This window comes from Panonychus citri, unplaced genomic scaffold (genome assembly GCF_014898815.1).
Source record: "Panonychus citri isolate SS breed McGregor unplaced genomic scaffold, ASM1489881v1 Contig00119, whole genome shotgun sequence".
Classification (NCBI taxonomy): Eukaryota; Metazoa; Arthropoda; class Arachnida; order Trombidiformes; family Tetranychidae; genus Panonychus; species Panonychus citri.
In genome coordinates, this window is record NW_026515524.1 from 218,524 (window position 1) to 244,753 (window position 26,230).

Below are 26,230 nucleotides of genomic sequence, written 5' to 3' on the forward strand. Positions count from 1 at the left end.
TTTGATTATCATTATCATAATCTAATCATCTAATCCATCTTCATGGTCTTGATCAACAATCGAAAAGAAAATAATTTTTTCTCAAAAAAAGAAAATCAAATTGACTTTTAATTCTCGTTAATCAAATTGTCAGATCAACAGAATAATAAGAACAAAAAAATGGATGATTGATTTAGGTAATCTTAAGATCGTAAATCTGATTAGATGTAAATTGTTATGCGAGATAAATATATAAATAATGATATCAAAATTAGGAATCAAGTGTTTTACAATCAATGGATTAAACAATTAGAGTTAATTGTGAATGAATTTACAAACAGGTATGAAAAGATTGGGAAAAGTGAAAATACTTATTGTTAACCCTGAGCAAGTGATGCGATTACAATTAACCATGTTAATTGTTATCCGGTTTTAAAATTGGACAAAATGGTTCACTAATTAGGGTTTAATTGTTTGAGTAATGGAGAGAGAAACAAAAACCTTGTCGCTTTCCTTAACTTAATTTACTTTCCAATTGACTGAATTAAATCATGATTATTTGAAACGTTAAATTGTTGAAAGAAAAAAAAACAAGAAACAAAAAGTTGATCATGAAATTAGAAATCAATGTTTCTAATCTTGTTCAATTTTCCCCAACAAAATTAACTGTTTTTTGATTATTGATTACGATTAAAAGTTATTAATACAAATCACATTTAAGATGAACAATTTTGATATGTTAATTGTGATTTATAGTAATAACAATTAAGAAGATTATTAATCAATAAACAAAAAGAAGACAAGAAATTTGGAAAATGTTTTTTCTTCCATTACTCTTATTGTTGGTTCTGGTGTGTTTAGTTGAATCAGTGAAACAATTATGATCAATTGTGATCAATGATTGCTAATAACAATTTATAATCCAAATAAATTATTGGTGAACAATCAATTCAGTGATTCTTAGATTTTGATTGTATTGTAACAATTTTCTGTCCTCCTTTGTATCCATAGTGTTTTCTTTGCCACTCCATTGCCGATGATACCTCTTTTAACCAACGACTGTTGGTTAATCAACAACAATTTAGTGAATTTTTGTTAATTGTTAACCATAAATTGTTTTCATCAAGCTAATATCATCTTGCCATCTAATAGAAAAGTGAAATAAACAAAAATAAAATAACATGAAGATCATCATAATACAAATTGTGTCAATCATATTGACAAAGTTACTCCTTCCGGTGATGGGTAAGTGTTTGGACACAAACTTGATTTAATTAAGAAAGATTGAACTAATTATTGATCACTTTCATCATCATGATTGATAGTAAATTAAGGTTACTAATAGTTAATCTGATAACAAAAAAAAATGACCTAATTAACTGATTAAAACATTTTCATTTCGGCAATATTGTAATTTAAAAGGTGGACCATCAACAGAACAGCGTAAAAATAATAATCCTGAAGTTTGGTCATTCAATCTTCCCGATTTACCTGGACAATTAGGAGCAATTAATACAAATAATCAAAATTTCATCAATAAAAGACAAGATGATGATGAAGATGATCCATCTTTTCGAGATGCAGTAACAACCTATGGTCGAAATAGGTGGAACAATTTTCGCAACAGTTTCGTTGAATTTTGGGACATTGTCCGAGCGGGTGGACGAGGGATTCGTGGTTGGTTTGTCTCTGATAATGATTAATTCAATTCCAATGATCACCGATAATTCTTAAAGTAAAAAGTGACCATCAGGAGAAAACAATATCAAATCAAGTAACTTTTACAATCTCCATCTCAAGTTGTTCATATGCTAATCACTTTAATAACATATTCAAATAAACGCCAATCATTTGTTTTTTTTTAAATGTCCTAATTGTGAGAATCAATTGTTTTGATGAGTTTGTCGAGTTTGTGAAGATCTGTAAAGAAAAACAAAAGAATACAAATGTTCATTTCTTTCATTTAAATAGTAAAGTAATTAATTTGCTAAAATAAGAGATTAGATTTTTAATCTATCAACAATTAAGCTTGTGAATTAGTTTAGTGAGAAAGGGAATAACTTAATTTTAGAAATTGTTGTTAGTAAATTGTTATCAATGTCATTTGGATAAAGAATCGCTGTTTGTAAGTTTGGTTTTGGGAACCAATTGTCACTTTAAAAACCAAAGGAAAAGCAACTTGATTTACTAAACATGATAGGTTAACAATTAAGGTTATTTAAAGTAATGATGACAATCATAAGGATGAAGGTTAAAGGTAAGATAAACACAAAGGTAACCATAGATTTTGATCCATTTCTTGCTTTCTTATTTATTCCCTTATTGAAGTTGGTTGTTCTCTCGTATCGAGTGATTGACCCACTCAACTTAAATAGTAGATACAAAGAAGGAGAAGAAGAAGAAGAAGAAGAAGATGAGGGAGCTGATGATGAGGATGATGCGAAGGAAGCAAAAAGAGGCAAAATAAGAAAACGAAGTAAGACAGATGGGGAAAGAGAGAAAGAAAGGAAGAAAGGAAGAAAGAAAGAGATAGAGAGAAAGATCGTCACATAGAGTAAGAGAGATTCTGTGAGGTAGACAGATGGAAAGAGGAAGAGAGAGAGAGAAGATGCCGATGAAGGAGCGAGCGAGAGAGAGTAGAACATCGTGGAAAGCAGACAGATGGAAATCATGGATGGAAATTGACAGATGTCGAAATAAAGGCCTAAGGAAAGGAAACGAACCTAAGAAAGAACAAGAGAGAGAGAGAAAAAGTGAAACAGCGGAAGAAACAGACTTGCAAATGATAGAGACTATGGTGATCAGAGAGAGAGAGAGAGAAAGAGAGAAAGAGAGAGAAGAGAAAAAGAGAGATGATTATGTAGTAGCCCCCGTTTAATGATCTCGAGGAAAATGGTCTCAGACGTTATGTTGAGTTTTCGGACTTGACATCCAATTCGTATTGAGTTATTTTCTTCTCTTCATTGGGTTTCTTTTGTTTCTTCATTAGTCAAAACCCGAATTTGTTCAAATCTCTCCTTTTCTAATTATTTTCTTAGTAATTTTAAGTTAATTAAAAGTTAATCTAAAGCCTTATTTAAATTTGTTTTGTTTACTTACATTGAAATTTTGATACCAGTTTACAATCGGATTAATTTTGGGTTGTTGTGATCACTTTTTGTTTACGGAGATTACACAGGTTAACGGTTAATCATTAAAACTCATCATCATCAAGAGGATAGAATTATTTTCCACCATCATCTTCATCATAAAGTTGCCTTAATCACGGTGTTAATCATCTTTGGCTTATGTTCCATCACTGTTATAAAATAACCTCAAACCAATAATAAGCAGTGAAATTGTTTAGACACATTTGTCTATCTTTCCAACTTTCCATTATCATAATCAATATTCAGCGGACTCTTGAATCGATGAAACGAACAAGGAATCGTGGTAACAGCGGTTCGACGGCCTGTAAACAAGTTTGTAAGAAAAAGTGAGTAAATCAAACAACAACAAAAAAAAGAGAATCAACAGATTAAGAAAATCAACTCTTTCTCAAATTCAAATCCATAGAGAAAAAAAAACAAAGAAAGACAAACACAAACCAACAAACCACAAACACTTATACTCACAATCATCAAGCAATGAAACCAACACAGAAAAACAAAACCTAATCAGGTCCTAATCAACAAATCAAAAAGAAATAGAATAAAAAAAAATCCAATTCCAAATAGCCAATAATCCAAAGACAATTAAAGACAATATGAAGCCGAAAATCAAGTCAATCTAATCAACCAGAGAAAATACATAAAAGATGATTAGTAACTTTCCATGACAGAGAAAAACAACAAAATAACTTACAAATTAGAATTAGAATCGCTTCTCAAATCAATTATCCACCAAATAGAAAATTAAACAGAAAGAATTAGTTAAATTAATCTCTAATTAAAAAAGAAAACAATCTACAATTAAATGAACATAGAAGAGAAAAAGCCAACGAAAAAAGAGAAAAGAAAATCGGTGAGTTGCAATAAAGAACAAGAGGTGGCGCTGGAGAAAAGAAAGAAAATTAAAGGGAGAGAAAGAGAAGAGAAAGAGCCAAAAGGTTGGTGACATTAAAAAGAGTAAAGATAAAGAAAGAGGAAGAATAGTAAACTTTTAGTTAGCGTTTTGTATTTAACTTTTTTTATTCAGTTAATTTTGTTTTTCTATTCTATTAAATATTCTCATTTACAATTAACTGTGATATTAATTGTCTATCAAGTGTATTAATCTGTGATCATCAAAAATTCTATCACCATCTTTGCTGTGTGTTGATTGTTCTTTCTTCTTCTTCACTGGTGCCTATTTGTTTTCTATTCTCTTTTTTTTTCTTCTCTTGGTGTTGTAAAGAAAGACACTTTTTCACGAAGACAATTTAGAGTTCAATCAATTTTTTTCTCTTCTATTTCATCTTTGTGATTGTTTTCCTCTTCTTCTCCTCTGTAAATGGATTAATTTAAAGCCAAGGTGAATAATAGTTACTTCGATATTAATTTACTTTAGAGAAAAGTTAATATCCTACTCTATTCTTTTCTTTTCTCTCAATCGTTTTCTTCTCTCATTTTGGTTTACTTTTTTTTGGGTTGTGTTGACCCGTGGGTTGTGTCTCTTTCTTTCTTTCTTTCTGTTTATCTTTCTTTCTTTTTTCTCCTCTATTTTTGTGTATGATAATTTGCAACTTAACACGTAACTGTTTATATATCTGGTTCCAGAGGCTGGGTGGCTTACCGTCAAATCCAAAGTAATCTGATCTATTGTGGTTATCATTGGTTAATGGGTCAGAAAACCTCTTCTTTGCATAAAAGCTGCTCCAATGGGGGCAACCGAGATGATCGGTCTATTCACTGTTCTCCGGGTAACTGGACCTCCACCCGTAAACACTTAAACTCTTCCGGTGGTGGACCTGGATATGGAAATGGTCTCTGTGGTACAGGTGATTGTGGTGATTCAGGTCGACCAGGTCGACTTGATGTACTTTTAGATATGCCTCCTGTTGATTATGAAGTAATGTCACAACATGCCTGGAATCCGGATGATAGGTCACTTAACATATTCATTAAAGAAGATGATGTATTCACTTTCCACCGACATCCAATGGCTCAAAGTACCGATTGTATAAGAGGTAAAATGGGTTATACCCGGGGAATGCATCTTTGGGAGATCACCTGGAATACAAGGCAAAGAGGAACCCATGCTGTGGTTGGTGTTGCCACTGCTGAAGCTCCCCTACATTCCCAAGGTTATCAGTCACTTGTTGGTTCTAATACGGAATCATGGGGTTGGGACCTTGGACGTAGTTTACTTTATCATGATTCCAAGAATAACACCACCGGACAATCATATCCTGCTTATCTGAGACCTGACGAAACTTTTAATGTTCCAGATAGTTTTCTTACCGTTTTAGACATGGATGAAGGAACACTTTCCTTTATCGTTGACAATCAATACCTTGGTGTTGCCTTTAGTGGACTAAAAGGAAAAAAATTATATCCCATCGTTAGTGCCGTTTGGGGACATTGTGAGATTACCATGAAATACCTTGGTGGACTTGATCGTAAGTGTTTTCAACCTTTTAACAAACTTTTCCTCTTTTTATCTCTTCTTCTTCCTTCCTCTTCCTTATTCCTCTCTAATTGTTCATCTTTTGTGATGTAACTCACTGACGGTGAAACTTCATTAGTTTTCAAGTTCAAAAGCTGTTCATCAACCCTTAAATTTAATCATGTTTATTTTGTTTTATGGTGACTCATCTTCTAAATATTGATAAAATTTCTTGTTGATTTTGTTTGTTGTTTTTATGAGAAATCTTTTTTATCCCATCATCATCCATAGTCAGGATGAGAACCTGTTTAAGGAAGTTACATGAATTTCCGATTGACATTCATAATCTTTTTTGTGTGTGTGTGTGTGAGAGAGAGAGAGAGTAATAGAGGGGGAGAAAGAGAAAAATAATAATGATGAGGATGACAGTAAAAACGACAATCCTAATACCAATGTCAATGATTACCACAACAAAAACAACAATTATCTTGTTGCTATAGTTGTTATGATGAGTTGGCGTTACTGATGAGGATAGTCTCATGTCAAGTTCAGATGAGAGAGAAAGAGAGAGATTGAGAAAAGAAATAAAAAAAAGAAGTTCAAATTAACTTATTCAGGTTTTACTGGAAGAAGAAGAAGAAGAAGGAAAATATCTTTAGTGAACTAGGAAGAGGAAGAGAAGATGAATAGAAAATATATAATCTCTCCCTCTCTCTTTCTCTCTCTATTATTGTTACTATTCAAGTGATTAACCCCTTGAAGAGTTCAATAATCTCTCTCTCTCTCTTTCTTTCTATCTTGTTTCTCCCTCGTTCTCTCTCATTCTTTCTCTCTTTCACATTTAATTCTTTAAGAAACGGACCAAACCATACATTAAATGAATAAAATGCCTTTAAGGCTAATCCAACAAGTTGTTCTAGATGATGAAGATGAAAAGTTCCAAAAAAAAATAGGTTACAACATCCAAAAATAAAGTTAATATATATGGTATATATAACCTGGTATTTTTATCATCTTGAAACTTGTTGAATTACCTTTAAGGATATTTTGTTTAAAATTCATTTTCAATTCAATTTAAAATTTAAAATTTTAATTCTTGTTCTTTTCACAGCTGAACCATTACCTCTTAAAGATATATGTCGACGAGTCATTAGGAAGCAGATTGGGAAACAACGTCTACATCGACTGCAAACAGAAATAACATTACCTAATACGCTTAAATCATATTTATTGTATCGAAAATCTTTTTTACTGTAAACAATTTGAACAAATCATTGAAATAATAACCACTGTCTTTGACAATTAACAAACTCCACATAATGAGAGCGAAAAAAGCAGAAAAAAATTTGTTTTTTAAGAAAAAAGAGTTAAAATCAATTCTTCTTTTTTTTCAAACCACCAAGAAGAAAACAAAACAAAAAAGAATCTATTAATCACAATTTAAGACAAACAAAAACGATTCATATTTGATTTTAGTTGTTAATTGTTGCATGTTTTTGGTAGTTAACTGGTTGATGTAGTGACATCTGATTTCAAAATGAGTTATTATCATGGTGAAAATGGTGAATAGATTTTCATAATTTAGATTATTATTATTTTAACCTAAATACGATTGTGTGCCGATCCGTTGTTGTTGTTGATGATTAACTATTATTTAGATGATTATTATTATTATTATCAGAAGAATCAAGATTATTGTTGCTTGAATTGTTGTTATTGTTACTCTTGTGATCTGATTCATTTGATTCATCATTGTTTCTGGTTCCTGCTGCCCAAGCAACAGATTTTTTAATCGTTGACCGATCAACTATTGTGCTGGAAATCATTCCTGAGGTGTTAATTAGTCCACTACCACCGCCACCTCTTGTTGTTATCCCACTGATTGTTGTTGACTCGGAATCTTTAATTGTTGAGCTATGGTAATCAGTTCTAAATGGATTATTTGAACTGTAAGAATCTGAATAATGTTGCTGATTGTTAATTGGACCTGTTGTTTGATGACCACTCAAATTGGGCAAATTACGTGTTAATGATTGTGGAGGTGAATCAGGTGTAAGTCTTTCATTTAATTGGGTTGGTGATGGACCAGGAGTTAATGAAGGTATTCCCAAAGCATCATCATTACTTGGTAATCGGTGAGATTGATGAGATTCACGGTGATGATGATGATTTTGTTGTTGTTGTTGTTGTGAGTGATGACGATGACGATGATGAGAAGGAGGCTGATGTTGTTGTTGAGATGATGAAGATTGGTAAGAATCGCGTGATGATGAGGTAACATAGGTTAATGGTGATCCAATTACAGGAATAGTTGTTGCTACTGATGAAGTGGATAAAGATGAGGAAGATAATGTTGATGATGGCGGTAGACATGATGACGTTACAACAATAGCACCAGAAGTGGACATTTTATTACTATTAATAAGATTATTGGTATCAGTAGATGTTACCGTTATCCTCCACCTTGATTAGACTGTAATTGCTTATTATCCAATATTGAATCTTCACTATTACTACGAGAGGTAGAATCTGAAAGAATAAGAAAAAAAAAGAAAATGATTAATTGTGGTAAGATAAAGGATAACAGTTATTGCAACTAAATCTAATCTAAACAATCATGTTATTGTCTAATTTTATAGACAAGTGATTAGACTTAGATCAAATTGCCAAATACAAATCATCAACTGAAAACAAAACAAATTAGCTTATCACAAACATAAATTAAGCCGACAAAAGTCAAAAAGAAAACAGAAAACAATAAATATCGCAAATCTTTTTCGCGAGTTAATGAATAATAGAATTTAAAAAATTACCTCTTCTAATTGGCCAAATTTCGATTAAAAATTTAAACACTTCAATAGGTTTTCTCAATGATTCACTTTCAGAATGAGTTGTGAACAGTGGACCAAATGATGTTGCCAATGCTGAAGAATTCATCTTATTACGTTCACAATGAGATTCGATCAATTTAAGATGATCCATAAGGAAAAGAACAGTACTCTGGATATCGAATTAAGAAGAAAAATGTATTAATCAATAAGATGGAAATTTATTATTAAATGAAAAAGAAAATATTAAATCACTTACTCTATTTATCTTTGGTAAACACTCTAATATGCTAAACATTAACTTGGCATTGCCTGGGGGATCATCGGGAAGGCAAACACTTAGTCCATCGACCATCATATCGAAAAGAGCCTTTGTGAATAAAGGCTCAGGTAATTCACGAATGTAATCTTTAAGTAAACCTGGTTAACAATTAAAACAATTAGAATTTAAATTAACATGGAAAACAGATTGTTCTTTGTTGGAATTGATTCTCATTTCTATGGAAAAAGGGGTCGATTAAAAAATGAAAGAATTTAAAAAGAGAGGGAAATTTAAATAATTAAATTTCTCCTCATTCGATTTAAATTTTTTTCGACTGATCTTGATACACGATTTTCGTTGATCTTTGATTGGATTCATTATTTGATTAGTTGTGATAATTAACAATCAATTTAAATAAACGGGTTAATCTGGTTGGTTTGATTTGCTTTTTGTTTTGATTTGCTAATATTGCTCACAATTTATTCCTGGTACACAAAATTTCAATTTGATTTATAACATAAATGATTAATCATTGAGAGAGAGAGAGAGAGAGAGAGATAGAGATATTGATTGATAAATAACGATAATTTTATCGAGAGAGAAAGAGATAGAGAGATATAACAGAGTAGAAAAGAGAGATTGAAAGATATTTGAGTGGGAAAAGATAAGAGTGACTTTAAGAATAGGGAATGAAGTCTATTCTTAGAAAAAAATAATTTTTTGGAAATTGATTGCAAAAATCCAATGAAAACTCTATAAAAAAATTAAATCCCTTGAATCAAAAAATAGAATTTGGTCTTTAAATGGCCGCAGTTGCAGTGTCCATGATTTTCTTTTTCCAAATATTTGAATTTACTTGTTTCGGCGTTTTCTTGCTAAAGTGCGATGATTTCTCATCGTTTCATTGCTATGTAAGAAATTCCAACATGGCTCACAGAAGTAGTGAGAACATGTTCGACAAAAAAGTGGTGCTGGTGATGTTGAACATAGAGAACAGGCGAGATTTTCCAAATAAGGATCACATTGAAGCTAAAAGAGAAAAAGAAATTATCATTAATATTTAATTTAATTTTAAAATCGTGAGGTTAATGAATACTTACTCTTTTCGTGACTCGACCCATTTCTACATCAATGAAAGCAGCTTCAACTGCTTTCATGTGACTTAGTTCGTCGCTGAATGAAATACGACCTGAACCTATTGGGTATTTATGTTTGTCAACATCAATTCCACAATAAATGACATTACCAAAAAGCTCATCCATGATTTTGGCTAAGGCTTCAGCAGTCATCATACCATGTAAATTACCAACGAAAACTGTCTTATTAAATTCAACTTTAAAATTTGAGTCTTTGGTATAATTGCTATTAGCCAGAGCCCATGGAATAACCTGAACATCCTTGTCAGGCATTCGTCGGGAAGGTAATTTGATGTAATATTTTCCCCTTCGTACTTCACATCGAGCCAATAAAGATTTGACACATTTTTCTGAATCAAAGATCATATAATTATAACCTTTTTTCTTTTGTTTGGTTTTGGAATTTTCTTTGGGCCATTCAACTTCAACACGACCAAATGCTGAGAAGAATTGGATCAATTCCTCGTCCGTTAGATCATAGGGCGTACCACCAAGGAAAACTTTGGTCGAGTAACTGGGGTTTTTTATGTCCGTGCTGGATATATTTCCACTCCATTTAAGAGTAGCCTCTGAGTATGAAGCTGCAGTCCTTTGGAGCTCAATAGCTTTATCTAAATAGTCTCGCTGAGACCCAAATTTAGCATACATCCAACGTTTGTCACTACCAAGTGATGTTAACATGAATGGATCAGGAAAAGAGGCTGTACGACTTAGTCCAGGTGGATATGAGGGCATAACCAAAGAATTGGAATGAGGCATTGAGAACACCGAAGAAGCAGCATTTGGTAATCGGGAAGAAGCCTTGACTTGAGCTCGACAAACCTCGTTGATGGAAGAGGCCAAATTAATTTGGGACATAAGTTGTGAAACATATTCATCAGAAACCAATGATCCAATTGCGATACCAGAATCAGAATTAGTTGGAGAGGTTGGTGATTCTCGACTATCACGTCCAGAGCTGTTTGAATTGTTCAACCTTGAGAAGGATGACTCAAATGAGGCTGCTGCAGGTTCATTAACGGGAAAAAGTCGACTAGAAGAGTTTGAACTAATGCTGGTATTTGTTTGATTTGAATTGGAAGCTCTGATAGCACGGATACCACTTCTTGGTGGCACTTGTCCAAAGTTGTCACAGGTACGGTTTAGACTGGCAGAAAGGAGACTTCCATAGCTTCCGCATAAGTCCAACAATTTACCATCCCCTGGAAAGCTAAAGGATGAACGTTGATTAATACGTGAGCTCTCATCTCGACTATCCACTGGAATAGGAGTAGAACTGGTGTTCACTTGGTTAGTCCATTCACGGTAAGGCCAATCTGAAGAGCCACGACCACTATTGTCACTACTTCCAGAAGATGTCATGTCAGCAGCAGCATTAGTTCGAGGCCAATAGTTGTCCCACATCAGGTTATTAGAATTGCCATCTTTATCAACTCCACTGTTTGTACAATTATTAGAATGCCCATTGTTACTGCCACTAATACCATTATTTGAACCATGGGAAAGACTACTTATATCACCAAGACCATTACTTAGGTTACTCATGTTCCCACAACTCGATTCAAAGGTATTTGATCGACTGGACGGACTAGAATTGGATTCACTACTAGAAGAGTTGGAAGTTGAAGTTGGAGTGAAAAATCGTCCACCATGGTCAATATTTTCCGTCATTGAAGGTCTCAGACTGGCAGGGAACAATTCAGCTCCCAGACTGGTTTCCCAGCCGAGTAAATCGAACTTCCACTTGGAATCAATTTTGATCGATTAAATTTTTCGACAAAAAAAAATCAAATACAATTCACAGAGAGATAGAATGTGAAAACTAAAAAAAAGAGGATTGACAGGGAAACAGAATTTCAAATCTGGAGAATTGAGAGAGAAAATCAAATAACAGTAGCAATGGGAATCTTAAAACCACTGGAGAAAACTAATGATTATAAACAATCTTTTGCTGAACTGATTTAACAAAAGGGTTAGAAATGAATGTGATAATTAACAAATTAAAGAATAAATTAATCCAATCAACGAGAAGATGTTAATTGTCAATATAAGAGAGAGATAGAGAAGAGAGAGAGAGAGAGATTGATTTACACAGAAAAAGGGATTAAAGAAGATGGAGAAAATCACATCGTATTAATGTTCACATGGGAGATTCACAATTTAATAAGAACATAAATGGACAGAGTGAGAGAGAGAAAGAGATGGAAATAGAAAAAAAAGATAGAAAATTAAAGTTAATAAATTAAGAATAAATTAAAGGAAAAAATTAAGGGTTAAAGTTGAGATAAAGTCGAGAAAATAAAATTAAAGAATAAACAAGAAGTTCTTTTCTCCACTTACAATGGAACATTAAATATTCCAAAGTTTCATTCTCTTCTTTTTTCTCTCTTATTCTAAATTCGACTCACTCAATTTTTCTCTTTCTTTATTCTCTTTCTTTTTTATTCTCTTTTACTCCCTCATTCTCACTAATTCTTTTCTTCTTGTCACTAAGCTCGTTTTTCCAATAAGAACGTTATTTCCTCTGGAGACTCAAAGTCTTAAACTGATTACAAAGTTAAACAAATTAAATTTTAATCTGTTCATTTTTTGCTCTTCTTAACCACTAATTGTTAACCAATTAATCAGTTTTAATCATGTTTAGTGTTTCTATTGATTAAAGTGTCTTGTTTTATCTGTTTCATTTTCTCACTTTAATAGATTAATTTACCTGCGGTGTTTTCTCATTTGTGGTCAATCTTTTTTTTTTTATCATTGCTCTTGGTCAGTTTGATTATAAGAACAAAGATAAATTGTTACATAAAGAAAAGATATAGAGAAAATGTTATCTCTTTTCTATGTATTTGTCTTGTGTGTGTGTATGTGTTACCTTCAATTTGTTTTCTCTCATCATCTTATTTTTGTTTTATCAATTCTACTGATTATTTCATGTATTCATATCTATTTCCTCTCATGGGAACATGATCACATTCTGACAAGATAAAGAGTTTTTTGACCGGATATGATTATGTATCAACGAAGTGTGATTGGTGATACATTCTCAAACTGTGAATCAATCTCTTATGTCTTATTGATAACGTGTAAACCAATTAGACAGATTGATTCGTTAATTTGTTCATCTCTCTCTAATTATCCATTGTTCTCATAATCTTTTTACCTGTTTCTCTATCTTGTTTTTTTCTTCTTCTTCCTCTAACCTTTCTATTAGATATGGATTATTTTATCTCATTACCTTTTAATCTGGTAAAAGATTGAAAGAAAAAGCAATAAGAACCAATTGGATGATTGGAAATTGGAAAGATGAACCTTGGTACATTCAAATATCATCAACTGTTTTTTTTTGTCTTTTTTTCATTGAAAAGAATGACAAAAACAAAAGGATAACTATGGAATTAACTTTGGTTAACTCATTGGATGAGATAATTTCCCATGAATCTGGTCAAAATTATCATCTCTACAAGATTGGAGCAAATGCTTAACAAACAATTCTCCAATGTGTATAAAGTTCAGTTGAACTTGATCCCTTTTATTCATCATCATCAATGTATTTTTGATGATGGGCTTTGGTTGTAAATATCAAGTGTATCAAGAGTAGCCAGAGTTTTTACTTTGATTCATAGCTCACATTAAGAGTTTTTAGTTTCCCATAAGCATGTCGTAGTATTCAACTGAATACTTATGGAGAAAACGATGAAGAAAATTTATCATTTACGTGATTTGTTTTTATGATGCTTATAATCACAACAAAACTAACGTAAATTTATTCATACACATTTCATATGAACCATCAATTAATCTACTTTTTTTTTGATTAATTTAGGTAACCCAAGGGTTAATTAGAAATCGAGATACAATTACCAACAAGAAGATACCAAAATATATAAGAAAAGCAGAGAGCAGATAAAAATTGATTCCCACTTACTTGTGATAACATTGATGTCAGGCACATGTTCAGCGGACAAATCAACAAGCCATGAATTTTTCTCAAAAGATTCACGAAGTAACTTTTTTCGTACAGCTGATCCACACAGACGATAGATTCCAACAAGATTAAGACCTCGTTTCTCTACTTCTTGGGTGCATCGTTTAACTATTAATGGAATCGATAGACCAGAATTTTCCCGGTTAACTAAAGTTTCCATTCCTAGGCCAAAAACAGCATTAGCTGGAGCGATTGTTGGACTAAGAGGAGTTCGCTGGTATGAAATACTTATATCTTTATAACGAATTTTAATATATAAAGTTCCCTTTGGTTCCATTTTAAGTGCAAGACTGTGAACAGGAGTTTCAACCAAAGAGAGACCAATTAAATTGATTGATCCCTTGTAGCACAATTTATGACGATATTGAGGATCCCAACTGTATAAAAGGAATGAAATCTCTTTGTTTTCAACTAAATCAAGTTCAAATATTTCATCCCAATCGAAGCTACTCTCACCACTTCGAACTACTGTTCTAGCCTTGTGGACACGATCACATTCAATAACACAATATAAGTCACGATGATTGGTTGGAACATTTCCTGATCTTAATCCACGACCAGCAAGTAAATGTATCCAAAGAATACCATTGAAACCGGAAGGTTGTTTAGTTGTCACTTCTTTACCTGGTTCACCTGATACCTCACTTGTTCCTCGGCCTGTTGTGTTTGTTGTTACTCCTGTTGTTGTATTACCAGTTGATGGAGATGTTTCACCTTCCGGTGGAGGTTTTTCATAACGATATTTGAAAAATTCCCGAGGATTTAAGGTTAATAGGTGAAGTCTTTCTTCCTCCGATGGTTTCACCGGTGTTGGATGTGGAATTGATCTAAGATGGTCTCCAGTTAATGACGATTGAATTAATCCAGTTGCTGTTGATACACTTGATACTCCACTTGTAGGAACAATTGAACCGGAAGTTGTATTACCACTAGTTAATCCTACCGGTGGAGTTGAACCAATGGCGATTGCTGTTGCAGAAGAGATGAGAGGCCGAGGAGGAGGAGGTGGTGGTACCGGACGCAAAGAATGAGACAAACCAATGGTTGAAACAGAATCACTTGAGAGATCAGGGTTAAGAGTTGAAGGTAACTGAGTAGTTGATCGGTCAGTTCCAACTCCTGGTCGATTTGCATATATATCGGCGAGCATATTTTTCTGCTGTTCCTGACGAGGTGACCAATATTAAATTCAACAGTTGATAAAATAAGCAAATTATCAATGCAAAGAAAAACAAAAGAAAAACAATTAGAATTGATACAAATGAGCCACAAATTATAATAAATTATCAAAGGTAAGTATTATAAACACACAATCTAACCAACACACAAGTTGAGGTTACAATACATTAATCTCCTTAATTGCAATGATTAATGATCATTTTGCTAAGATCATCTAAACCCATTGACACTTATATATTAATGTTATTTCAACTATTTTCATTCTATGATAGATTGATCATTGGAGGAGCTTTTCTAATCTATGTATCATCACAATGAATAACACCAACTTGCAACCATGATGATAACATGAAGGTTCCAAAGGAATTTGGAACATGAGAAAGCTTTTTCAGTTTCCATGGTGCAAACAAATAAGAGAGTTAAATGAGTTAAGGTGATGAATTGTAAGTAACAAATACAAATTAATAGTCGAAGAAGAAGAGAAAAAAATTACTCTAATCATTATTGACTTGACTTGATTAGAGGTGAATATTTTTGTTGTTCTTCTTCCTGGTTTTATATTAAGATGAGCTTCTAACCAATTCAGTTAATCATTAACTGTTTTCCTTCATTTTGTAAACAACAATTGACTTATCCATTTGATTTATGATTTATCCTTGTCTATTTATTAGACATTTTTCTCTCATTTCTTTTTCCTTATTATTATTTTATTATTATCATTCTCTTTCTCTTTCTCTCTCTCTCTCTCTCTCCCTAGATGCTGTTAGAATGCATTTGGAATCTGAACGAATATACCCAAGAATATGAAGAAGAAATCAGATTAACAGTTTCCTTTCAAATGAATGGTAACGAATAACTAACAGATTTTTATTTCTCATTCTTTTTCTTATTCTGGAGTTATCTTCATCACCTCATCATTTTGACCAATCCAAATGTTGATCATTTCTATTGTATTATATAAGCATTTGGATGTTACATCATTCATCTTGTAATAAGATAGATTAGCTTTTCGTAAAGATTTTCTTCACCAAGACAAGCTTCTTAAAAGGTAAAATCCAAGTGAATCTTATTCTAATACAAGGATAGATAAAGATAAGAAGGAAACTTGAAGTTACAAGTCTTCAGGATTTGTTATAAGATTTTTTTCTTCTTCTTATTGACACTTGGAAAATTTACTTTTCTCAGCTGATTTGTAAAAAGTATTTGATTGTTTAGTGTGAATCTCTCATCTACTTTTTTTTCAAATGGGTTTGATAAAAAGTAACAATTACAACAAATTTAAACTAATCAGAATAATTAAATTTTCATTTATAGATTCGGTTGTATAACTTAATGAAAAAGTTTGAAGGGTGGACAGTGAGGACATTAATTATGGACGAAAACGATCAAATGTAAATTCTTACCGTTCTTATGGTGTCGAGTAAACTTTCAGCACTATGAGCTATCCTGCTGAGACTGGTTGAACTTAGACCGGAGGGAAGAGCCGTTGATCGACCTGTCGTTTGCCGTCTTATTGTCTCATAAATTGCTGATGTTGATGGAGCTCGAGGTATCCATTGTTTACACTCTTCTTGAGGGAGTCGACCACCACTCATGTGACGACGACCTTTTTAATTTAACGTATCAACAATTGCATATGAATATTTTGCAATTTACGTTGATTAGAAATTAGATTGTGATGATAATGATGATTTCCATGATGTAGGAGAGTAGAGAAAAGCGAAGAAGAAGATAAAATAACACAAAGGTGGAGAAGCAAAACAGAAGACAGGTATGGACAATAACGAAGAGGATGAAAAGAAAATTTATCACATTCACCGAATAATTTTGACAAAGTCCAGGTAAACAGATGAAATTGTCAATAATAAACAACAGAGGAATGAGAAGACACCAAAGTAATGAGGAAGAAGAAGCAGATAAAGGATAAAAATGGAAAGGAAATGAAGAAAAAGTAAGTAAGAGAGAAAGAAAGAGAGAGAGAGAGAGAAAGTAAGAGAGAAAGAGAAAGAGAAAGAGTTAGGTTACATCATGAAAAAAGAAGATGAAGAAGATGATGATGATGAGTAGGTAAAGGATCACAAATGTATATTAACAGTTTAATGTAAATAATTAACTAAATCGTTGAGAGAAAGAGAGAGAGAAAAAATAATAATAGGATAAGAAAGAGAGAAGATCAATATTGTCATGAAGTAGAAAGAAAAAAAGAAAGAGAAAAAAATTATATGTATAAGAAAGATCGTGAGAAAGAGATGATTATTTGATTATGGAAATTAGAATCGTCCAGTTCTTGGAACACAAGAGAAAAGGTTAACTACTTTGATTTAATTATTAAAGTGGTTAAACTGATTTTATAACGGTGATGATCATTAAGATGATGACCACAGAAAAAAAAGATGATGATGATTAAATACACACACAAGACACGATTGCAAAAAGATGAAGAAGTAAAAGAAAATCAAGATTATCGGTTAATTTGATTATCAGGATAACATTAAATTGTATTAAACACATTAAGATGGAATAGCAATTTAAGTAATAAGATGTTTACACTTACGTAAGAGTAGAGTGAGTTTAGAGTAGAAAATTTTATAGAAAATGGCGACCGGAAAAGTCGCCATTTTGTATTGACAAATTGTTCGAAAAATCGAAAGCATGAAATTCAATTTTTTGAGAACAATTTTAACATTCACTTATAGAATTAATTTGATTTGATCAAATTAACAGAGACAATTAACTTAAACATGATTAAAACACAATTAAAAAAAGTAACTTTTGAGTGAGAAAGCAAGAGAACAAGTGAGAGAGCAAATGAGAGAGAAAAGAAAGTGAGAAATAAGAAAATGGCGGAAAATTGATTTCTCGATGTGTCAATGCAATGACACTTTTCCCCTTTCCCGGTCCGATGATGGTAAATGACCTCACTTTTCAGTTCTAACCCTGGGAAAGTGTTTTCTTGTTGATTTAATTATTATTTTCTCATTTCTATTAATTATTATAATAATAACATTACCTTTGTTTCAATTGTTTCTGATCCTTTTTTAGTTAATCAACAATTAGCTTGTTGATCGTCATTTCTACTGATTAACTCTTTCTTTTGACTAATTGTTTGTGTGTTCCGTTCAATTTACAGGATCATCATCTCTATCGATTTATCTATTGATTAATCAACAATCAACAATCACCAAATAACCAGAACAATTTACATATAAATTGGAAAGCGAGAAGATTTTGAAACAATTCTAATTGTCAAAGTGATTGATTTTCTTGTTGTTCATGTTGATGAGACTAAGATGATGCACAACAATTAAAACACACTGAAAGTGGATTAAAACTCGAGAAAGGATAAAATTGTGATGATGGATTAAAAGAACAACGAAAACATGGAATTAAAAAGACAAATGGAACATTTAATCCAATTTGATGGTAACAATTAAAAGAGAAAAACAAAAGACTAACAACAATTAAAAGGTAAGAACACAGATGATGATGGAAAATAGAGAGAAGAAGAATAAGAGAAAAGAACAAAATTGTTCTTCAAATAGATTGATTGTCATTTTCTCTTCATCTTTTCAAAAAAGAAAGAGAAATAGACAGAGAAAAGAGAAGAAAATTGTTCTTTTCTCTTTTTTTTCTATGTTATTTGATTAATATTCTCTTTTTGTTATCGAATTAATTGTTTACAATTTAATTCTCTATCTAACTTGTTACATTCATTTGGCGATTAAACTAATTTTTCTCTCTCTCTTTTATTACTTATTAGATTCTAATAGACGATCGTTAAATGTCAATGGTCCTCAATTAATTGCTTAATATTGATCACAATTTAATTTTCTTTTTTTTATAATGCTGATTGTTGTTTACAGTTATCATTGTGTAATCAACAATTGTCCAGTACATAGTTTGTAATCATAAAGAGCAGCTTATCGTGATAATAATCATTTTGATGGTCATCATCATGTTAATCATCTGTAAACATTTACTTTGATTAACTTTGTTATGGAAAAATATTTTCGTCAATCATAATGATTATAAAATCATTTCTTCATCTTTACTGTGAAAGAGGTATTGTCATCATCTTCAAATGTTTATCTTGACAATTTACCAAATTACAAGTTCTAATTCACTGTTAACTATTAACCTTGATACCTTAATTGTTGGATTGGATTGTGTTGCTGATGGTTAATCTTGTCTCCATCAAATCAATTAATAAGCTTATTCATTTATCACCATCAAAATGATGATCGTTTTTTATTTTCTTCTTCTCCATCATCATAATTATCATCATTTACCTTTGGATTGTTATTTTTTTTTCTTCTTCATCTTCCTGTTATTCATCATTTCCAAATGGACATCATCATAAATCACTTTTCAAACATTTGTCATCAAATGCTGATTATCATTATCATGGAAACAACAATCTACATGGTTACAGTTACAATCTCAGGTGAAACAAAAATGAACGGACATTTAATTGTAAATGATGATTTAGGTTAAATCAATTTAATTTACATCTGATCCTCCTCTGTTCCCATATGATTTTTAATAGTAACTTTATCATTCACTAATGATAATAACATAGTTTTTTTTTCATTATTATATCCCTGATTGTTACAATGAATCAAACTATTACATTATTTACCAGTTTGTGTGTGTATCCCCTGAATCTTTATTGATCATGAGATACTTTTTCCATAATCATTACTTAATATTAACTTTCTACTATTAATAATATACTAATGATAAACTATTCTTTTTAATCATCATTCTGTTTAGACTTTTAGCCCCTTAAGCCTCCAAGAAGATCATCATGATGACAATTCATGGTAAACTAATGAGAAGAAAACTTTTTCTGTTTTTCTTTTTCTTTACTATTCAATTCAATGGAAAATCATCAAATGTTTAATATGAAAATAATTTTTCGATTCTTTTTGTTCTCTCTCTCTCTCTCTCTCTTAGAAAAATAATAATTCGTGATGACTGGTGAACCAGAAAAAAGGACATTCAAGAGACAGATCAATACGAAGATGAAAAAGAAAACATGAATTGAACAAATTCAATAATAGATTGATGATAAATAAGAAAAATGAACGAGAGTAAACATGATAGATTCTAAGGTAAACTAGTGACACTTTCGATGACACACATTAACCTTTTCTCATCTTTCTATTGTTTTTCTTTTCTAAGGTTTCGATTATCAAAAATGAAACAAAATGGAACGAAAAAAAGAAAATGAAGGAAAGATAAAGAGAATCAGAGAGGTGACGGGATTGTGCCGTTTTCGATGGACATAAAAGCTTACCCAATGAACGTTTTGTCCGATAATTTTCTGGTAATTCGGGAGCCGATAATGCACCATCACTGTCTTCATCATAAGCTGAATTGTAGGCGGGATTTTTACGCTCAAACCGAACAGATTGACCACCACGTTGCCCTCGTCGATTTTGTGAACTTGAACGATTGTAGCGATAATTTCCTGATGCAAGTCCAGATGCACTTTGACGAGGAAGTGAACTACTCTTCCATTGGTAACCCTCTCTTGATGGTGTACCACTATCACTATATCGACCTGGAGGTAAACCTGGAGGTTTATGTCGCCAATGAAGCGGATGTGAACCCGTTATACCTCCAACCTCAGTATCTGAAACACTTCCATCGGTTGCTGATGGATGTTGACCTCGTCTACGAAGTATACTTGACAATCCTTGGGTAGAAAGTGAAGATCTTATATCGTTTACACCTTTACCATATGACACTAAACTATGATAATCGGCTGAAGTCATTGGTCGACCAACAGTTCTACTTCTTGGTCTCATATAATGTTCTTGATTATATTCTCGACTTAATGGACTTATATTATTATCACTTTCGGTTCTAAGTAGACGAATGTTACGCCGAAGTGAACCTGTGCCCACTCCAGCGTAATCACTTTCACCTAAAAAACGATTCCCTTGACGATTTGGTGAACTTCTTTCCATAAAAGATCGACTCATTATCTGTGAGCGACTCGGTGTTGAAGGTAATCCCCCTCGAGGTAAACTTGCATAAGGTACATCAGAATTGTAACCAGAGTAAATTTGATTTAAACTATCCATTGTTCTAGGAAACCTTTGACCAACAAGTGGACTATTAACTGTCGCCATACCAGGGATACTAGAACCTGGTAAACCAGGAAATGGAGGTTTACGAGATAATGTACCAGAAACTGACCAAGAGTCACCTGGTCGTGCACTAGGAGGCCGAGGGGCAAGTCTAACATAACCATAAGGTGATTCTGAATAAGCATCACTATCATGTTGAAGATAACCACCCATTGGTTGTAAAGGTAAATCAGCTCCAGGTAAACCTTGTAATCGATCAGTTAAAAGATGATGACCATTATCATCATCACGATTAGAACTTAAATCATCGGTACCATATTCTTCATCACCAAACTCCTTTTTCAACACAACAACCGGAGGTTGGCGATACTCTTCACCTTCATATAATCTTCTATTACCCATCATTAAACTTCCCCCTGGACCGGTGACCAAAGGTCCACCCAGACGACTTGCCCTTGAACGAATGGTTAAAACTAATCGCCTTGGTATGGACATAATGATAACAACATCATCCAAAGACATACGACGAACATCAACTAGATTAACAGCTAAAATTTCATCGCCCACCTTAAGTAGGCCACTATTGTACACAGAACTTTCTAAGGCAATTCTTGATATGAAAACACCATCAGAGCAACGGAATCCATCACCCTCACGAATATAAAGTCCTAATGTTTGTCCGGGTCTTTTAACTATTTCAACAAACTGTACACTGGTTGACCCATCCATTGATGTACTTGGTTCAAGATATTTTCTTGCCACTTCAGCTCCCGCTTTACCAAGACTTCGAGGATCTAATAGTCTAATTAACATTTCACCGCGTTTCTCAGCGGCCTCCATATGAGCCGCTGTTGTTGCATCGTATTCCCTTTCAACTGCCTCAATTTGACGGAATATCTCTGAGGTAATACCACTAACCTTTCGGAAATCACCCTGAATCACCATATCCGGATGACGAGAGCCCTCAGTATCTCCAGAATGAAAAGAATAAGCTGAAACCGGAAAATGAACTGCTCGTCGTAAAGGTGGACCACCGATTAATGTACCCGTTGACAAATCCATTGGATCTTGATAGATGGGGAAATTTGGATGAGTAATATAACGAGCTCCAAGGCCGCCACCTTCACCGACAATCCGTTGATTTGGACCTCGAGCATCCTGAAAGAATCATAATCGTCAAAAAAAAACGATAAAAATTAATTTTCATAAAAAAATGATTTCAAACTTTTTCAATTCTATATTTCAACTCATCAGAGAGATACAACAATCTTTCAAAAAAGAGTCAAAGGTCATCATATTTAGCTGACCGGTACCAAGGTGCGGATATTTCAATGGTTGAACCTGTATCTGATTTATGTGTAATTACATATTGAAAATGATTGAATTCAAATGACACCTTGTTGTTTGCGCAGAAGAGGAAATATGAGCCTCCCTGTAAGTTATTTTTCTAACTCCCTGTAATTGTCAAATTGATGCTTGACTGTGGAAAGGTGAAAATATTGAAGAGAAAGAGAAATCTAATTGAAATGAATCTTCACTTTCTTTTTTTTTCCTCTTCTCTTTAAGGGACAATCGAACTCTCTACACCTTTACCACCATAGATAATTCTGAAAACATACAAAAGATAAATGGTTGGATAACATTTCAGGAGAAATCGGAATAAAGAGGAAGATAATAATTCTTGGGAAGAAAAGACAAGAGAGTAAAAAGGAAGAAAGAACAAGAAGGAAAATCGAAAGAGGCAGTAACACCAATGGAAGAAGAAAAAAGGAAAGGCCAAATCGCATGCAGAAATTATGAATGAACAAACGAAAAAGAAATTTAATTGTCATGCAAATCAACTAATTCTATTGAGAATTAGAGAGAGAAAGAGAAGGAGGTTAAATTGTTTAATTGTTGATATGAAAAAAAGTTGAAAAGGATACGAATAGAGTTGAATGAGAAAAAGGAGAAACCCAAAAATTAGGACATGAAAATATTGGACTTAATTGTTCACATCGATTGGATTCATCAACCGGATAAAGTTGAATCACCATCGAAGATGATCAAGTAAAGGTAATCAGACTAATTTAAATTGTTTCGAGGATTGAAAGTTAATTTAATTTACTATTCTTACCTTTTTACGTCCACAGCACAACATTTTGGTATCAGTGATATGTTTAACTTTCCTTTGGATTAATAATACTCTATGGATTGGAATCGATGAGGATGAAAATTTTGGTCTCTCTGGTGGGTTTTTATGGGTCGGGAATGATTCAAGTTTTGATGATGATGATGGTGATGATAATAGAAACAGAAAAGGCAGTGATATCATGTGGTATTTAAATCACAATCTAAATCATCTTGGAATCATCATCCGAGGCTTCCTAATACAAAATCCTAAAAGTAACTGTAAAAAGGGAAAAGTGGTTAACTTTAACACACCGACTCAAACTGATATTCTTCTCCTGAGTTTTTTCCTCTCTCTCTTTCAACCAAAAGGAACCAGAGTTTTAACCAGAAAAAATAGATAAGCATAAATAGTCCGACTCGACAATTCGATGATCAGTTTTTGTTTGTTTCTTTCTTTTTCTGGTTCAACAATTCACTCTTTGGAAATTCACTTCATAATTTCTAATCTTTTAAGACAATTACTTGTTCTCCAAAATCGAAATTTGATATTTATTTGATTGTTTATATTTTCTACATGAAAACGATTCGAGTTATTAACATCAATCCAAATTGATTCCCTTTAATTGTTGGAATTTACCCGTAACCATGGAAACCCGGACGCGGTTTTTTCCTTCTCCTTCTCGGTAATGTGATTACGGTTATTGAACAGATGATTTGATTTTGTTTATTTTCATTTTCTAAAAATTAAGTTAATTAATTTGATTCCATTGTTTTTCCATCGATTTCTTAATTAATTTTCTAGTATTTTAAACGTTCTGGTTGTTTGGTTTCCTTTGGTTTGGATTTCTTTTCCGTGGTAAATCTTAATTCATCTCGGTGTTAATTCATTTAACTGGTAATTGGATTTTGCTTTTCAATTGGTAACCAAAAAAATGTCGGTTGATTTAAGTGACGTGTTTGAACAGAAACTTCATTCTGTTAAATACAATGATAGAAACTCATCATCATCTGTTAATTCATCGAATGATCCTCTTGGCTCATTATTGGCTTCTCTTTCATCTAAAAACTCATCGTCCAAAAATAGTAAACAATTTAAGGAACTAAGTTCTCGGGCTAAGAGTTTAGTTGAAACTATTGCTGCCATGAAAAGATTTCTCATCAAAAGAAGACGGGATTATATCGACATGTTGTAAGTTTCAATCGATTACAATTAATCTATCGCTTATCCAACCTTCTAACTGTAGTTCTTTAGTGTAAATTGTCTGGAATTTATTGTTAAACAAAAACACCAATCACCTCAATTGAATATTTTACAACATGTAACATTCAAAACACTTGAGAATTGATAACACCCATTTTCTTGTTTTCTAATCTTAAACCTTATCTAATTTCTTTTAATTTCTTCTCTATCTTGAGTAGTAGTTCTCTATCTAATCGGGCATCAACCATGAGTGACATGGAAAGAGATCAAATCGATCAGGATATGGTTGAATCGATGAAAGTCTGTCAATCTAAGATTGAATCACTCAAAGCTGAAAGTAAGTTGAGCAAAATTCATTCTAATTGTTAATTGTTAAACTAACAACATTTTCAATCTTTTTTTTTTAAATTGTTCGTAGTGCAAAAGAAAGGGACCAAGTTAAGTGTACAAAGACGTGACATCATGACTGCAATAATCGAATCCATTGAAACTTATCTAAAAGTCGTTTGTGATCTATTTTCTGACCTTCGAGCCTTCAGAATCAGACGAATCACCGATAAACAAAAACTCGCTCGATTAGATCGTGATTTGTTCAACAAAGAACCTTGTCCAGATGAGTTTATCTATTCTCGTGACGCCGATGATGATGACGAAGATAATTTCAACGATTTAATCAAAAACGATCCTCTCGCACCCTTGAAACGAAATTTAACTTCCAATTTTGATAATGATTATAATGATTTATCTCCTCAACAATTAAGTGATTTCTCCAAAGAGGAGCTACAATTATTTGAGAACGAAAATTCCCAACTTTTTGCCGACATTAATTTACTAGAATCCGAAACCAAGTAAGTGATTTATTTCTGTTTATTTCGAAATTTAGTCTCTTAAAACAATCGTTTATCCTTTAATTTCATTTTCATATTTTCATATTTTCTTATTCTATTTCATTTTTCTCTCCAGATCAATTGAAGGAAATGTTTTCGAAATTGCTCAATTACATAAAACTTTTCAACAAAATTTCCTCCAACAAGATGAAGAGATTCAAAGAGTCCATGGTACAGCGGTGGAAACCTCGTCTAACATCAGAGTGGGAAACGAAGAGCTTAGATCAGCCATTAAGAATAAAGGACAGCTTCGAATTTGGATTCTATTCTTTAACATCGTTCTCTCTTTTACTCTTTTCTTCCTTGATTGGTACAATCCTTGAGAGAGAGAGAGAATGGAATCAGTCCTTGATATCTATTAACACACTTGGAAATTTATCTCTCGGCTAATTGTGATAATCTAATCTAATTCTTGGTTATATAATAACCGATTGAATCTCAATTGTAGATTTAAACAAACACACACCAAGAAGCAAATTCAGTCAAAATCGGAGAGAATTTATTTTATTTGGAAGTTTATTTTCTAAACCCTAATCAAACATCATCACAACCCTTTCGCTGATGTATTAATAACAATTAATTGATCAACTTTTATTCACAATTGTTAATTTTCTAGACTTTCCTACAAACAAACCTGATTCAATTGATTGGCTCCAACTTTTGATTTAATGATTGAACCTGTCAAACTTGTTTAAAAACCAAAATGATTTTGATTTCAATTCCAATCAATTATCTGGACTACTTCAAAATCTGTGATAAAATCAATCAGATGGCCAATCAAGAAATCAATTCTTATGTTATTTGATTAATTTATAAAGTTGCAAGTTAATTACAATCAACACTCTCGTGGTCGGTGATCATTCAATGATCTTTGGCAATTAAAATCATTGATTAACAAATGAGTTTATTTAACTTAATTAAACCGGTTATCTTCAAGTATAATCAATAATCAACAAGATTGGGAGTTCCCGGGCTAATGATTTTTAAACATCATCAATAAT

General features: G+C 32.5%; 5 protein-coding genes and 3 long non-coding RNA genes across 14 annotated transcripts; 5 read left to right on the plus strand and 3 right to left on the minus strand.

The window, feature by feature from the left end:
- The first annotated feature begins 870 nt into the window (after positions 1 to 870).
- On the plus strand, positions 871 to 1,814 carry LOC128390387 (uncharacterized). Its single transcript, XM_053350099.1, has 2 exons — positions 871 to 1,224; positions 1,402 to 1,814. The coding sequence occupies exons 1-2, from the start codon at positions 1,161 to 1,163 to the stop codon at positions 1,680 to 1,682; spliced, it is 345 nt and encodes a 114-aa protein (XP_053206074.1). The 5' UTR covers positions 871 to 1,160; the 3' UTR covers positions 1,683 to 1,814.
- LOC128390388 (uncharacterized) lies at positions 1,760 to 3,978 on the minus strand. Of its 3 annotated transcripts, XR_008325610.1 has the most exons (5): positions 3,823 to 3,978; positions 3,594 to 3,747; positions 3,079 to 3,430; positions 2,041 to 2,702; positions 1,775 to 1,899 (listed from the first exon to the last, which is right to left on the minus strand). It is a non-coding gene; the product is annotated as an uncharacterized LOC128390388 (long non-coding RNA). The 3 variants fall into 3 exon arrangements; XR_008325608.1 differs by lacking the exon at positions 2,041 to 2,702 and having other exon boundaries at positions 1,760 to 1,899; positions 3,823 to 3,969; XR_008325609.1 differs by lacking the exon at positions 1,775 to 1,899 and having other exon boundaries at positions 1,926 to 2,702; positions 3,823 to 3,969.
- Positions 3,319 to 6,864, plus strand: LOC128390383 (SPRY domain-containing SOCS box protein 1-like). Of its 2 annotated transcripts, none has more exons than XM_053350094.1 (3): positions 3,319 to 3,454; positions 4,716 to 5,557; positions 6,656 to 6,864. In XM_053350094.1, exons 1-3 carry the CDS (start codon positions 3,390 to 3,392, stop codon positions 6,799 to 6,801), a joined length of 1,053 nt encoding a protein of 350 aa, XP_053206069.1. In that variant the 5' UTR covers positions 3,319 to 3,389; the 3' UTR covers positions 6,802 to 6,864. The 2 variants fall into 2 exon arrangements, with proteins under 2 accessions (XP_053206069.1, XP_053206070.1); XM_053350095.1 differs by lacking the exon at positions 3,319 to 3,454 and adding an exon at positions 4,105 to 4,470.
- LOC128390378 (rho GTPase-activating protein 100F-like) lies at positions 6,756 to 23,447 on the minus strand. The gene is given in 8 exon segments (XM_053350089.1): positions 6,756 to 7,999; positions 8,002 to 8,073; positions 8,358 to 8,544; positions 8,632 to 8,792; positions 13,693 to 14,917; positions 16,335 to 16,537; positions 20,231 to 22,187; positions 23,146 to 23,447. Coding segments are annotated over 8 exon segments (4,815 nt in total). The 5' UTR covers positions 23,344 to 23,447; the 3' UTR covers positions 6,756 to 7,187.
- On the minus strand, positions 9,071 to 12,167 carry LOC128390380 (cytoplasmic polyadenylation element-binding protein 1-like). The gene is made up of 2 exons (XM_053350090.1): positions 9,735 to 12,167; positions 9,071 to 9,663 (listed from the first exon to the last, which is right to left on the minus strand). Exons 1-2 carry the CDS (start codon positions 11,439 to 11,441, stop codon positions 9,487 to 9,489), a joined length of 1,884 nt encoding a protein of 627 aa, XP_053206065.1. The 5' UTR covers positions 11,442 to 12,167; the 3' UTR covers positions 9,071 to 9,486.
- On the plus strand, positions 14,906 to 20,249 carry LOC128390390 (uncharacterized). 4 transcript variants are annotated; one of them, XR_008325611.1, is made up of 10 exons: positions 14,906 to 15,044; positions 15,204 to 15,374; positions 15,689 to 15,979; positions 16,246 to 16,480; positions 16,637 to 16,882; positions 18,062 to 18,399; positions 18,692 to 19,375; positions 19,705 to 19,754; positions 19,888 to 20,045; positions 20,116 to 20,249. It is a non-coding gene; the product is annotated as an uncharacterized LOC128390390 (long non-coding RNA). The 4 variants fall into 4 exon arrangements; XR_008325612.1 differs by having other exon boundaries at positions 15,689 to 15,776; XR_008325614.1 differs by lacking the exons at positions 14,906 to 15,044; positions 15,204 to 15,374; positions 15,689 to 15,979; positions 16,246 to 16,480 and having other exon boundaries at positions 16,529 to 16,882; positions 18,692 to 19,420.
- Positions 22,183 to 23,304, plus strand: LOC128390391 (uncharacterized). The gene is made up of 3 exons (XR_008325615.1): positions 22,183 to 22,463; positions 22,596 to 23,084; positions 23,162 to 23,304. It is a non-coding gene; the product is annotated as an uncharacterized LOC128390391 (long non-coding RNA).
- On the plus strand, positions 23,422 to 26,185 carry LOC128390384 (syntaxin-18-like). Its single transcript, XM_053350096.1, has 5 exons — positions 23,422 to 23,824; positions 23,944 to 24,330; positions 24,561 to 24,679; positions 24,761 to 25,190; positions 25,306 to 26,185. Exons 2-5 carry the CDS (start codon positions 24,074 to 24,076, stop codon positions 25,550 to 25,552), a joined length of 1,053 nt encoding a protein of 350 aa, XP_053206071.1. The 5' UTR covers positions 23,422 to 23,824; positions 23,944 to 24,073; the 3' UTR covers positions 25,553 to 26,185.
- Positions 26,186 to 26,230: the final 45 nt, after the last annotated feature.